The 14,642-nt window shown below is 49.8% G+C and overlaps 1 protein-coding gene across 2 annotated transcripts in view; it reads left to right on the top strand.

The window, feature by feature from the left end:
• The window catches only part of LOC133349706 (cyclic AMP-responsive element-binding protein 5-like), a 133,330-nt gene extending 123,947 nt beyond the window's left edge, over positions 1–9,383 (top strand). The window contains exons 5-8 of one of the 2 annotated variants that reach the window (XM_061563384.1): positions 100–312; positions 982–1,087; positions 3,149–3,207; positions 5,589–9,383. In XM_061563384.1, coding sequence (XP_061419368.1) covers positions 100–312; positions 982–1,087; positions 3,149–3,207; positions 5,589–5,651 — 441 coding nt within the window. In that variant the 3' untranslated portion in view covers positions 5,652–9,383. Of the gene's footprint in view, positions 1–99; positions 313–981; positions 1,088–3,148 lie in introns of both variants that reach the window. The other variant, XM_061563383.1, reaches the window with a different exon arrangement.
• The last annotated feature ends 5,259 nt before the right edge of the window (positions 9,384–14,642 follow it).

Here is a 14,642-nt window from a genome sequence, read left to right as displayed (position 1 = left end):
CGGAAAGACAGCGAAAGAACCAAGAAGATGATAACAATACTTATTATTATTACTACCATGCATCGCTGTGACGAGCGTCGCTGTTGGGCTCCCGCGCAGCTGCCGCTCGTGGCGACGCCGCAGCCTGGCGGTGGCGGCGGCGGCGGCGGGCGGAGACGGAGAGTCCTGGACGAAGACCCCGACGAGAGGAGGCGCAAGTTCCTCGAGCGCAACCGCGCCGCCGCCACTCGCTGCCGCCTCAAGCGCAAGGCGTGGGTGGGCTCGCTGGAGAAGAAGGCCGAGGAGCTGACGCAGACCAACATGCAGCTGCAGGTGCACGCGCACTGTTGCGGTCCACTTACAAAAACAAAGGGAGCTTTTGTAAAGGAGCAGCCCTGCAATTGCTGGTGATAGAGCTTCACTGGAGGGGTTCTAACTCCAGTGTGGATAAAAGGAAGGCCCCCGTTGCAGAGACTTGAGAAGTGGTTCTGCGACGTCAACTTCCCCAGGGGAGAGGGTGGGTGGGGGGGAGCTATTCTCCTGGTGGAGTGATGCAGTGCCGAATGAACATTTCTTTCGGTAGGAATGTCTGGACAAGGATTGGGAGCGGTGATGTGATATGCACGCAAGGCACATGGGTGGAGAACAGCACTTGCACCCCCAGTGCCGAATTAAGCTAGCGTGGGGCCTGTAGCATATGTTATAACAGGCCCCTACATTAAAAACACATAAATGTTTCACTTGCATTTGCAAGATAATACAACAAATCGCTAATCTTAAACACCCAGTCGTTAATACAAATCTAAGGCAGTATAGTACTGTAGTAATAGAGCAAGTGCAGAATCACTGAACCAGAATTGATAAGCTTGAAAGCATTTAGCGCGGGGCCCTTGAAAGTGCGGGGCCCGTAGCTACATATGTAGCTACTTTTGCTACTAGGATAATCCAGCACCGACTGCCCCAACAGTCTGTTAAGGCTGTCTTCTTTTGTGTCTCCACCAGAACGAGGTGGCCCTGTTAAGAAACGAGGTTTCCCAGCTGAAGCAGCTGTTGATGGCGCACAAGGACTGTCCTGTCAGTAACATGAAAAAAGCACAGGGCTATCACGGTAAGTCCGCTCGCCAATTTCTCTGCCACACACCGACCGTCAAATTAACATAACCATTATAAACACGCACACACACATATATTATATGAATGCAATGACGTCACCTTACTCGATTTTAAAGACGGGAAATTGGGAAGACTTCAACAGTTCTGGCAATCGCGGACGGGCACCACCGTATGGTGTGTTGCTCCGATTGCTCTTGCCTTAAACCTCACTACTCCTTGATTGCTCCACCTTGATGACCGTGGCCCTGCACCCCAGTGATATGGGGGCCCCTCCAATTCAAGCACCGTACAAACTCTCACCTGTTGACACCTTTAACAGTGCCCTTTTCTTGCCGGCAACTTTGCCGTCGCTGGGCCCGTGCGCTCAGCCAACCAGGTCGAATATGTTAAAAAGAGTTACCACCATGGCCAGACAAAGATCCCCCATATAAGACTTTTGGGGCAATTGCTGTTATAGCGAGTAGCACCTATGAAGGCCAGCAGAGCACACGAGGGGGTAGGGGTGGCCAACCCCACGCCCGGCCGCCTTCGTCTCCCGAGTGGGCGATGTTTACAACACCGCACCGGGTACTCGTTTTAGGCCGAGTCAACCTAGGGGAGGCCCAGGTATCGGTTCAGATATTCGGTCACTGGGTGTTGGCCATGAGCGGGAATCAAACCCTGGTCGCCGGGTTCGTAGCACAGCGCGCCAATCGCTGCACGACCGCTCCCCACACACACAACCACATACACACACAGAGAGACACACACACAGAGAGACACACACACACAGCGCTCGCTAACCAGCACTCGCTAACGACCCGCAGTCATAAACGAGCGCGAGATTCTGGAACGGACAAAAAAAATGGAAGTGCCGGCACGCGGAACGGAATGATACGTTCTCATTTAAATACGAGAAAGTGTTGACGCACATAAAAAAAATATATACACATAAACTGTTATTGCGTAGTATAATTACCGTTTCTTAAAGGTTTAGTGCACCCCTGTGTAAGGAGTTATGGCGAGGGGGGGGGGGAACGCAGATACACAGCCTGTTTTCTTGGCTATCCATAGCAAAGACAAAGATGCCCTGTATAGCCCTAAGACAGTTGGGGCAAGTATTGTTAGCGAACACCTTTGAAGGCCGGAATGGCACACGAGGGGGTGAGGTGAATGGCCAACACCACGCCCGGCCGCCTTTGTCTCCCGAGTGGGCGATGTTTACTCATTTTAGGCCGAGTCAACCTAGGGGAGGCCCTGGTACCGGTTCAGATATTCGGTCACTGGTGTTGGCCACGAACGGGGAATGGGATAGCGTGTGACGGAGTGAAGCTTGAGGAACGTTGTTGTTAGCAATTGGGAACAACAGCTGCCCAATAAAACAAAATACCATCTCCAGAAAAGACGTTGTCATCGCTGCTCAATGAGGTGGTGGTGGCTACACGCTGCACGTGGCTTGCCAGTGATCCAGCAGTGTGTGGATGCAGCAGCGAGGGTTGGCGGATCACCGCACGCACAGATGTTGGTTAGACTCCCCTTCTTACCGTGGTGCAGTCGAGGAGGTGCCATCGTAACCCCTGGCTCGCCAGGGGAAGGCGGCACAGCAATTGGACGGATCTCCATCTGAGTTTCCATCTGTACAGGGTGGGGGAGGAATAGAGCGTCATTGCCGCCAATGTGTCCGTGGGTTTTCACCGTGTGCTCCGGTTTCCTCTCGCTTGCGTGAACGCTCATCAACCCTATCCCGCCCGGGAACGTCTGCACGTTGAGATGTTCTGACCTTTCCTACACGATTCACTCCTATCGTGTTTTTGTTGTATTGGTTCGCTGTCGTAACGTTGACCCACCGTGCCGCGACTGGACACCTGTGTAATAAAAAAAAATCTTCATAGCTCATCGGATTTCTCCAGGATAAATTAAGATTCCAATCTGTGGGGAAAAAGTTGGCAGCACCCCCCCCCCCCCAACCCCGACCTGTGACCCAGGTTTCTGCAATGTATGTAAAAAAACACACGACTTCTGACGAAGCGCGTTTTTGTTTCCCCGCGTGTCGATGCGTCGTCCGTGTGTGCTGCAGAAGACGAGAGCCCCACGGAGGAGCAGGCGAGTTGCTCGCAGCAGCAGCAGCAGCAGCAGGTGATTCAGCACGTGTCCTCCGCGCTGACGCAACTCGGCAACCCCAGGACAGAGCTGGCTCGCATCGGCCAATCGCAGCTTGGCATGAGCGTCGTTTCGCAGGGCATGACCCTGACCAGCTGACTCGGGCCTGCCTGTTGATTTGCCCTTCGAGGAAGCGACCAAGCTGGGGGGGGAGAGAGAGAACCGTAGACAACGATTTTATATTGAAAATAAAATTAGGTTTATATTAATGTACGTGCGTGAACGCATAGAGTTATATCACACACACGCACGCATGCACGCGCACAAGCTGCAAAAACCATAAACGGCTGGACATTCGCCACCAAGCCACTGTGGCTTCGCCACGGCGTTCGTGCCAGGCTAGGTGCACTTCAGAGGCCTTCACGTGAATTGTTGAAGACTCGCCGGCAGGAGGTCAATGGACAGGCCCACGTGTTGTGGTTCGACCGACGTGCCAGGCCAGGTGTGGAGTTGGTTACAGGATGGACCCATGTGTTAATGGTTTTGACTGTCTGCGGCGGCTGGTAGATGCATTACATGTTGCTCCCTCGTGTGCCACACAGTATATACACTGTGTGTACATACACGTGTGCAGTGATTGGTTAACGTGACGACCCCAGTCCCTCACCAAGCCCCACCCTGCAGCCACTCGTGGCCCATACCATTCAACGTAACAATCACTTAAATCAGAATATGTATTTATAGTGGACTACGAAGCTCTTTTTCACAGATGTCCACAGTTGGGGGTGGGTCAGAAAGTTACAAATAATAATAACTAAAAACCGATAGGGATGCAAAGTGTAGAAAAGGCAAGCAAATCACTAAAAATAAATATGTAAAGTAGATCAAGTGTACAAGTTCAAATTGCATTAGAACACCGATACCCAAGGTTGCACAAGGCAACAACATAACAGCAAAGCAGTCCCAGACCACACCAAGACAACACACAGTAGTCCCTCCATGGAGAAAAATTTCACTGTCGCTACCAATGGGTAATGGACATCGCTCGCACAACGCAAAAAAAAAGTTTAAATTGCACTTGACACTGGATTTTTTTTATTTTGAAAATGTCACAGAAAGGGCCCAGCCGGCTACGACGGCGTGTCCATCCACCCAGGCAAAGCGCCCCAAAAACTTTCACGAGCGAGGCTGTCTCAACGCAATAAGTCGTCGTAATGAACCGCCCCGAGGTTATTGTTACCATTCGCGTTTGATTTTTGGGTCCGATCACGGCGCGGAGTAGGATCGTGTGTGTGTGATACATCTTCCTCCCACCGACACGGCCAATTAACACTTTAACACTTTCCCTCCACCGTTCCGAGACTGTCTGCAAGTTGCGCGGTGGGCGGTGGGGTCCCCGTTCACCGCTGAATCTCGAAACGCGCGAGCGGTTAAGCGTTAATTTTATTTAGAGCAGCGTGGCGTGCTTGTTTTTAGAGGCGTTGTACTGGACTCACCGCACAGAACCGCAGCGGCACGACCACAGCACTAAACGATAGTTGGCGACAAAACTGTGCCAAACTGCCTCCCCCCCGCATGGCCTTGTGGGAGCATCGGTACCAATAAAGTTACTTCGTTCCTTCCCCACCCCCCCCATGTCGTTTTGATGACGTACACGTACGTAAAGGGGTTAAGTCGCGTGAACAAATGTGCCAATGTATTGCCGCTGCGGATCGTGCTCCAACACCGTCAACTGTGCAGCCGAAGCCCAACTATTAAGTGCGGCACTTTCAACTCACCTCGACGACTTTGATTAAAATCGGCTGTGGTCCGGGCGGAGGAGGGTGTGACACCACCGTATGCTTGCACGACCCCGACCCAAAGGTCGGCAACGGAATCGTAATATTGGTCGCGAAAGCTCGCGCGTTAAATTGTCTATTCTTGGCGGTTTGTTTTTAGCACTTTTTTTACCGTGTTATATTTTAGGACTCTATGGTACTCTGGTATACGGATCGTAACTCTTATACGGCTGAGAGGCATTAGTGATAAACTATGAAGAAAACCATAGTCGACATGCAATAGATTAATTTGTGCGAGTCGGACTTTTTAGCTTTTATACCTTTGCTCATGGTATAAGCTCTTGAACTAACGCTCTGTACACACGGTGAACTCTTGATTAACTGGGGAATGGATGGGCCCAAAGACATATACAAAAAAATGACACAGATAATGCAAAACTTGTGTTAATCAGACTTTACAAAGACACTTAGAGTAAGTAACAAGTGATTTCCCTTAGAAAATTTGCATCGAGGCATTGGTGCGCGTCTGTTTACACGACAGCCCTGAGCCAGCGGTGGAAATTCGGAATATCTGCGGTGGGTGGAGAGTTATTTATCCTGGAGTAATCCGATGACCTACAAAGCTCTTTTTGTTCACAGATGTCCAGTCGGGTCACGTGGGCGCAGAGGAAAACCCGTGACGTATGGGGAGCAAGCAGATAAATAGAACTGGCACGCGTTAAGCTAATTATCAGAGATTATGAAAAAAATCGAGAGCACGGTTGGTTAACCTTTGGCCCTGACGATCCGCCCGATGCAGCAAATCAAGAGCTGGACCAGAGAACGCCAGAAGTCGAACAGCACAAAGGCAATGCTAACACTGGTGAGGCAAGGCCATAAAAAGAAGGCCGTCTCTCTGGTGTAGGCCAATCAGATTCAGGGACAATGCATACATTATCAAATAATGTCTGTTTGTATGTTTTACACACACACATGGTGTGGTTAATGCAGACTTGATGTCTTTTATTTGCATATTTTTAAACCCTTTCCCATTCCGAGGCAACTGCAAGTTGCAGGGTGGGTTCCCGTTCACCGTTGAATCTCGGAACGCATAAGCGGTTAGCGTTAATTTGAATTTCGAGGAGGCGTAGCGCCGTTGTTTTTAAAGACTTCGTCCTCACCGCAGAGAACTGTAGCGACACAACCGCACTGCCATAGCTGGCGCCAAACTGTGCCACTCGCCCTCCCGCCGCATGGCCTTGGGGGAGCGTCGGTACCGATAAAGTCACGTTCGTTTTTTCCCTTCCGGTTCCGTTCCCCGATGACGCACACGTGTATGACGTACACGTGTATGACGCACCCGTGTATGACGTACACGTGTATGACGTAATCGGAAGCGTGAAAGCGTTGAAAGCGTTAAACACGTCCTTGTGCTGTTGCCGGAAAGGGTGAAAGCCCATCTCTTTTTGCCGATATCATGATAAAAAATGTTTTTATAACACCTCCAAGGATACAATCGAGAGTTGACTGCGTGTACGCAGACGCGTAATACACACAGACAGACACGTAATATACACACACACACAGACACGAGGGAGGGGCACAGTCGAAAAGGTTTCAAGAGTGGAACGTTAAAATCTGCACAGGACTTGTCCTTTTCACTGTACTTTTACTTTTCAATGTAAGTCGCCTATATTAATATATTATTATTGTACAAAACTGTTGGGGTAATATTCAAAGTGGTGGCGGCGGTATTTTTAACGGTCGCGTTAAAAAAATGTTTAAGGACATTTGAGTATTATTGTTATTATCAAGTCCAATGTTGACATCCCCTTGTTGTTATAATATACCATTATCCTACCCCCCCCCCCCCCCGTGCGTTCTCGTTTGCAAGGCATTGATGTCGTCTCTCTCTGTATAAACGATGCAGCACTTACAAGAAAAAAAGCTTTTTTTTTACCGCCTTAAAATGCCAAAGACTGTCTTGGTTGTTTTTGAAGGATTTTACTTTGTATATATTGTACATAATTGTGACTTGACTTTTGGTTTTACGTATAAAAATTACGACAACAAAAGCATATATATTAAACAAAAATCCTATATTTTGTGCCTGGAAAAAAAATATCCAGAAAAACTAAAAAAGCTTTTCAAGTTGGGTTTGCATCACCGACACATGGGGCTGGTGGATATACAACAGCAGCGCGTCGAATCGGTGCTTCCTTTCAGCCAGATCCATCCGGAACGCCGTTTCCGGCTATGCATTTTTTGGCAACGCCACATCAGTCTCGCCTTAATTATTATTATTACTATCATTAACGTCCTCCGTAGTACCCTATATTCCTATAAACATGTTTATAGGATTATAGTGATGTAGGGTGCAGTAATATTGGAGTATGTACAGGTAAGGGCGTAAGCTGGTGGTGGTAGTCCCTTATGCCGATAAACCCGTGACTTTCTCTAATGCAGCGCTGCCTGACAGCTTGCCGGCAAAACATTGATTGTGAGATTCATCTCCGTGGTGCAGCAGACGCACTCAATGCTGCGGTGGCCACGCATCCGCGAATCGCTAAAGACGTCGTTTTTGTACGTTTCGAAAAAGCAGGCTTGCCCGCGACACTCCCGTGCGATGACACATCCACGGCACGCCCCGCGTCGCCCGGTTTGATAAAAAGCATCGTCGAGACGGCGATCGTATCGTCGCTCGTTTAAGTTCCGCAAAAATATTTCGTCTTTTTTTTTTCACTCTCCCCCCTCTCCAGATAAAGTACTCGTGAAATAACGGTGAAGTTAACAACGAATAATACAGTTCTAAAATAATAATGAACGGACAATAATGAAAGTTCTAACCTTATAAGCACTGGAATGTACCAGTTGCACGAGAGTGCCGCTTTCTGGCACGAATCGACCCCGTGACTGCGTCGCGTCGCATCGAGAATCATTTCTATCGCGGCACATGCTGGTATAGACTAGCGCTGAACGATTTGTGGAAAATGTCTGATTGCGATTTGTCTGACATTGCGATTAATTTTTTTTAAGTCAAGCTTCAGTTCAATATTCACTCTGCAATAGATTTAAAACGTGGAGCATTTCCACATGATACCATCCAAATATGAATTGCTCTTTATATTGTAATGCAAGGATGAGAACTTCCAATATTCGATTCTAACGTATTTATTAAAATGTTTAATTGAAATAGAACAATCAAACTTGGAACAATTGTTACGTTAAATAAAGTTCTCATAATAAATAAAACAATTCCATTAAGTAATCGGACTTTTCAAATCGCAAAAAATCACAGCCTTTGCAATTTGCTAATCGCATATTTTCAAATTGCGATATCGATTTGAAATCGATTAATCGTTCAGCCCTAGCCGGAGGGCCTCAAGCAGAGCGAGTTTGAGAGGGGGGTGGGGGGGGGGGTTCGATGTTTCTTATTGGCGAGGGCTCCTCTCCAATGTCCACCTCGGGTTTACCCCCCCCCCGCCCACCCACCCACCCCCCCCCCTAATCTCGGTTGACGACGCGTGCAGGTGGACCACTCGTTAGTAAATTGGAATGCAAAGTCATGGACGCCGAAACGGTGATAACGGCGCAGCCAATGCCACGTTCTCCGAGTGTGCGAGTTTATGGGTCCCAATCCGAGTCTATGGGTCTCTATATAAGTCTATGGGTCTTTGTACAAGGGACACTGGGGTCTCTACCCGAGTCTACGAGTCCAAAAGCGAGTTTCTGCATCTCCATGCGAGCAAAGCGCTGCCGACGACGATGATGCAGCTACTGCTAGCACAGTTTAAAATGTCTCGTGTAAGTCTATGGGGTCCCCGAGGCGAGCCTGCGGATCTCTGTGCGAGTCCGCTCATCTGCGTGTAGGGAACTCTGGGTCTCTGAATGTGTTCTGGGTCTCTCAATGCGTTATGGATCTGCCCGACTCTGGCTGGCATTGAGAACTTTCCGAATCCACCACCTGTACGCGTCCTCACCTCCCCTCCCCAAGGCTGGGAAAAATACCCGTGGGGGCTCTTGAAATTCGAAAAAGGTATCTTGTCGTTATTTGTGGTTGCCGACTCCTGACCATGGATGGAAGTCGAGTTTTCCATGAGAGTTCACTTTACCATGGGCAGGGGTCGGCAACTTCGCAGTTCCAGAGCCGCATGTGGCTCATTAAAGACCGTTTCGTGACATCATTAAGGGCAACCACAGTCTCCTATTCACGTGCAATGCGGCTCTTGAAATATTTAGTTTGATTTTACCCAATTCGAAAAAAAAAGGCTCTCGTTTTTTTTGGCTGCCGACCCCTGAGCTAGCCGTAGTAGACGTAGCGCCACCCGGATGGCGCTCCCAACAGGAGAAACGTCTTGCTTGAATATCTCCTCTTCGTGTCACGCATTCATTCTTCGTGTCACGCGTTCTTGCGTTGCCCACGCAAGAACGCGCGGCTAGCGCTGGGTGACCCCGTTGCCGTGTCTCCACGACCATCGGGGGTGGGGGGGGGGGGAAATTGGGGGTGAAGGGTGCCCAGCGTGGATCGGCCCAACTGTGTTAGTTAACAGGGGCCTTGTCTTCCCGTTTTCTACTGGCATATCCCGGCCGGCAGATGGGACCCTCGCGGTACCAGGATGGTGGACGGTTTTCCATCCCATCGGAGAGTTGCCAAGCAAAGCCAGAACCAAGCCATAAAAAGTCTCTGGCTCAGAGTACGCATACGTGACCTTCTTTCACAGCCAGCCTCACCGCACCGACAGTGCCGATATACTCACGACAGCCAGCGAGGGCACACATCAGCCTTGCGTGTGTGTGCCCCCCCCCCCCCATTCCTCCTTCCCCCACCCTTTCCTCCCCTCCCCCCTTACGGTAGGATCCCCACCTACTGAAGCTTGTTGCAATGGATGGATTGGCAGGGGGGGGGGGGGAGTCAGATTGGTGGCGATGGACTCTATGGTCGATTGTCTCTCTTCCGTCGTCGAAATGTCTCATTTGATAAATAAAAGGCTGTTTTGTGACCCAACCTTGTGGCCAACATGAGTGTTCATTTTTTTGTTGTACGTTTTATTTACGCAGATCGCCCTCTTGTCAACAAAAGAAAATAACTGCTGCAGGGGATTTGTAAGGCGCCGCCAGTTTTTTGCTCCGGGAGGCAGCGGGAAAAGCCGAAGCCAAAGCGGGAAGGGAAAGGCAGCCCAGAAACTGGCGCTGAAAAATTCCCCAAACTGATTTTATTTTGGGATCTTTGGCCGAAAAATTCCCCATAACTATGATTCTATTTTGGGATCTTTGGCCAAAAAATTCCCCAAACTCTGATCCTATTTTGGGATTTTTGGCTGAAAAATTCCCCAAACTGATTTTATTTTGGGATCTTTGGCCGAAAAATTCCCCAAACTGTGATTCTATTTTGGGATCTTTGGCCGAAAAATTCCCAAAACTCTGATCCTATTTTGGGATCTTTGGCCGAAAAATTCCCCAAACTGTGATCCTATTTTTGGGATCTTTGGCCAGAACGGCACACGAGGGGATGGGGGGTTGGCCAGCACCACACCCGGAGCGTCTTTGTCTCCCCGAGTGGTGATGTTTACACACCGCACCCACGTACTCATGAGGCCGAGGCGACCTAGGGGAGGCCCAGGACCGGTTCGAATAACCCCCGCTGGTGTTGTTCGTGGCCGTGAACGGGAATCGAACTCGGGTTACTGGGTTCGTAGAGCAGTGCGCTAACCGCTACACCACCGCCCCCCCCCCCCCACTACACTTGAATGTATTCACGCATTCACACTCACCAACTTACCCACCCAGTTACTCAATCCCAATTACTCACCGACCCCACTTACTCAACCACCACCATCACCACACTTGCAGGTCACCAAAACAAATCTTCTCTGTGCTTCTTTCCCTCGCACTGTTCCACTGTATAGAATTCTCTCCCGGAGTCTCCCCCGCAAGCTCACATAAGTCATCTTCCTCAATTCTAGAAACGCGTTGACTGCCATCTGTTAAACCTTTAAAATGTGCTGTTTGTTGCTGGCTGTCCTTCTGGGCCTTTTACAGCCTGTGTTCGACAATACACAAAAAACCAAGAGGTTGCATTTTGTGTTGGCTAGCCATCGAACAAAGACGATCGCTGCATCGCGCAGGCGCTTTCAGATGTGCTTCAGCGGCCGTCTGGAACGTTCTGCCTTGCGATATTACAAAGCCACTGGAGCTATGCACTTTTAAATCTAGATTGAAAACTAATTTCTTTAGAACTGCTTTGTGTTTATTTTGTGCTTCTCCAGCACCACCGATTTGCACGGTTGGCTACTTACGGTGAAAAATGTGAAGGCAAAGATGCCCCATATAGCTGTTAGGGGCACCTTTTAAGGCTGACACGGTACACGATGGGGCAGAGGTGGGACAAAGTCATTGTTATGCAAGTCCAAGTCGAGTCTGAAATCATCAAATTCATGACTCGAGTCTGACTCGAGTCCAAGTCACATGACTCGAGTCCACACCTCAGAGGTGGGACAAAGTCATTGTTATGCAAGTCCAAGTCGAGTCTGAAGTCATCAAATTCATGACTCGAGTCTGACTCGAGTCCAAGTCACATGACTCGAGTCCACACCTCTGCTATGGGGTGGGTTGGCCAACACCATGCCTGAACACCTTTTGTCTGTATTGAAAACTAATTTCTTTAAAAGTGCTGCTTGCGATTCGTTGTCCCGACCCTCACACCTCCGAGTAGCACGGTTGGCAACGTACGGTGTCAACGAAGTCCAACGTACGTACAAGTACATGATTGCGACAACCTCTCGTACCCAAAACAAAAGGCGGCAATTGGTGGGCAAATCTTGCATACGGGCAGCATTCCCTTACGAAGAGGGCAAATCGGTCATATTCCGTTTGTTCCCCGTAGTTATTTCCTTCCAAACTAAGAATAGCCACGATGCCAAGGCAGGTCACAAATTGTTGGCAGCTGCCAAAAGAAAAGCCACGTGCACAGGCAAAGCAGCAGTTGTAGAATAGTCTGTGTAAAGGGTTTTTGTTATTCTTGTTCATTCCACGGTGGCGAGATGTTAACTACATTGCCAGGTATGCAGGAGGTCGTGGTGCTCGATCCCGACCCTGACGATGCCTGCTGCTGCTGTATATTTGGACGTTTGCACGTCTCGCTCTCCGTGGTCGCGTGGATTTGTCTGCGTGTCCTCCGGGTTTCCCCTCCACATTTAGAATCAACATCACGCGTTTGTAGTATTTGGCTGTTAGAAATATCCACACAAATCACTTCCTTGAGCTATCATGTGGCCAGGTCGCTTCTGAAAAACAGCTACAAAATCTCAGTGGGCCTCACCTGGTAAAATAAAAAATAGTTTGAGAGCGTTTAGTTTTTCTTGTATTGTACCAGGTAAGAATTGCTACTTTGAATTCTCCACACTATGGTCGCGAGCAAGGGGTGCAAATTCCACATTAATTTGACGTGACCCAGTCTCTAGATATAACAATGTTTTACAGCCCTCTGAACGCCTTTGATGGATGAAGGCCCCCACCCCCTTGGTGGTGTTGGTTAGAATGTGCCATATACTTCACCGCACCGCGTGATTGCGGGTTCATGAAAGTAGGTTGGGGCTGGCTGGCCCAGGAGGGCATGGACTGCACACCTACGATTAGCACCGGTCAGCGACGTACCGGTGTGAAAGAAGTTAAACATACATACAGGCTGCACATGGAAGCCCACCGCGGTAAATCTGTGTTTTTGCACTCAATTTGGCTAAATTACAACTTTAGAGAATTTGTTAAAAGTCTCGTGCCGAGCGCTGCTCTGTCAGAGAATAAGTGTCGAGAAGCAATTTCTCTGTAGTAGCTCTGTAATATCCGCTTCCACTGGCCGTTCCCAAAACGCCAAGATTTGAGAACTTGCACTGCGCCATATCCAAATGGGCACGTTTCGATACAGGACGCCGATAAGGTAATCGAGAACAAAATTTGGGATTTTTTATTTTCTGTTTGTGTAAAAAAAAAAAACGTACGGGGCTCAAGCCCGATTCACATATCAGCCATCACTCACGATGGCCACGCACCGGGAATCCAGCTTAGGTCGGCAAGGTTTATAACGCAGCGATTGTTACCACTCCACCGCCGACATTGATTTACGACGGAATAAAACCTCCCCACGTTTGTCAACCGACGCAATCATTAAGCGTTATTCGTCAGCTTTTTATTTTTTTTGGACACGTGGCAGTGTCGGTCATGGATGGAATCGAGCCGTTACTCCACCTACCTTTGACGGGAGCGGGGGGTGTCAGTGTCTCAGCACCCCCCCCACCCCCCACGGAAGTCACCCACGCGTCCACCACCGCTTCTGCTGCCACTGCGCACTCACGACACGTGCCACAGCGAGCTCGCCACAATTAATTGATTTCATTCCTCTAAGTGCTTCTCTCGTGGAGTCCTGATTGATAGCGCTCGTCGACGCGCTCGGAGATTAACGGCGTCCCCCATCGTGGGTCATAGGGCATCGACGGGTCACACCGCGGCACACATCGTGGCGTCGTCTAAGTCGGCCGTGATCTATCCGCTGCTGGATGGTCTCCTCCCAAACAGTCGCCACCTCCTGCCGCGGTCATGCGATGGAGGAGGCCGCCGCCTCATGCGGCTCTTTAACAAAAAAAAACGACTTCGTGACGTTATTATTTATTAAGGAACCACCACCCATATTCTTGCATCTTTCGGTAAAGTCACGTAGAAGGGAAACGATAATATAATAAGTAAATACATATATAAAGCAATACAATTATCACGACGTTTCGACTGCAACACAAGCAATCATTCTATATCGAGAGCCCATAGATATATTTTTTCGCTGTTGTTCACACCTGATGGAAATTCACAGCAGCCAAATACTCTAAACGCACGTTGAGTCGAAATGTGGAGGGAAAAACCGGAGGACCCGCAGAAAGAATCCACGCGACCACAGAGAGAGAGACACACGCAAACTGCAAATACACAGCAGGAGTCAAGGTCGGGATCGAAACCACAACTTCCTGCATACCAGGCGAAGGAGTGAACATCTTGCCACCGACCCACAACACATGTTGCCAGCGACCGTCGCCCTGAAATAGCCGCAGAGAATCGTGGTCCATTACCCTAAAGCAATTGGAATCGACCGCAGTACAAACAGTTGCAGAGCGGCGAGCTGACAAAAAACAAATCCCACCCAGCCACGTAACAAAACAGCCCCGGATAGCGGGAACCAACTCACCACAAGGTCCATGCAATTCCAATTCAAACACACGCGAAAGCCGCACACTCCCCCCCCCCGCCCCATTCAAACTCTGATCAACAGGTCCGGAAGAGCCGGTGGGTCACGTGCGGACGTGGGTGGAGGGAAGGGGGGCATTGAGTGGCACTCACGTGGACCCCCCCCCGGCATTCCGACAATTTCTGCCCAACTCAGCGGATCGCCACCCCTACCCCCTCCCTACCCCCTCCCTACCCCCTCCCTACCCCCTCCCTACCCCCTCCCTACCCCCTCCCTACCCCCTCCCTACCCCCTCCCTACCCCCTCCCTACCCCCTCCCTACCCCCCCGAAAAAATAAGCAAGAGCGGAACCAGCCGAGGCACTCGGCCCACACCTGTGTGAGCCCCCCCCCCACCCCCCAATGTAATTCATCATCATTATCAGCAGCACTGCACGTGCCACTGGAATGAGGCCCCAAGCCAGTGGTTCTTCTTAACCTGGGGTGCAC

Source organism: Lethenteron reissneri, chromosome 31 (genome assembly GCF_015708825.2).
Source record: "Lethenteron reissneri isolate LAM-NWPU_2019-01 chromosome 31, ASM1570882v1, whole genome shotgun sequence".
Classification (NCBI taxonomy): domain Eukaryota; kingdom Metazoa; phylum Chordata; class Hyperoartia; order Petromyzontiformes; family Petromyzontidae; genus Lethenteron; species Lethenteron reissneri.
Note: the sequence above shows the minus strand (reverse complement) of the source record. Positions and strands in the feature narration are given on the sequence as shown.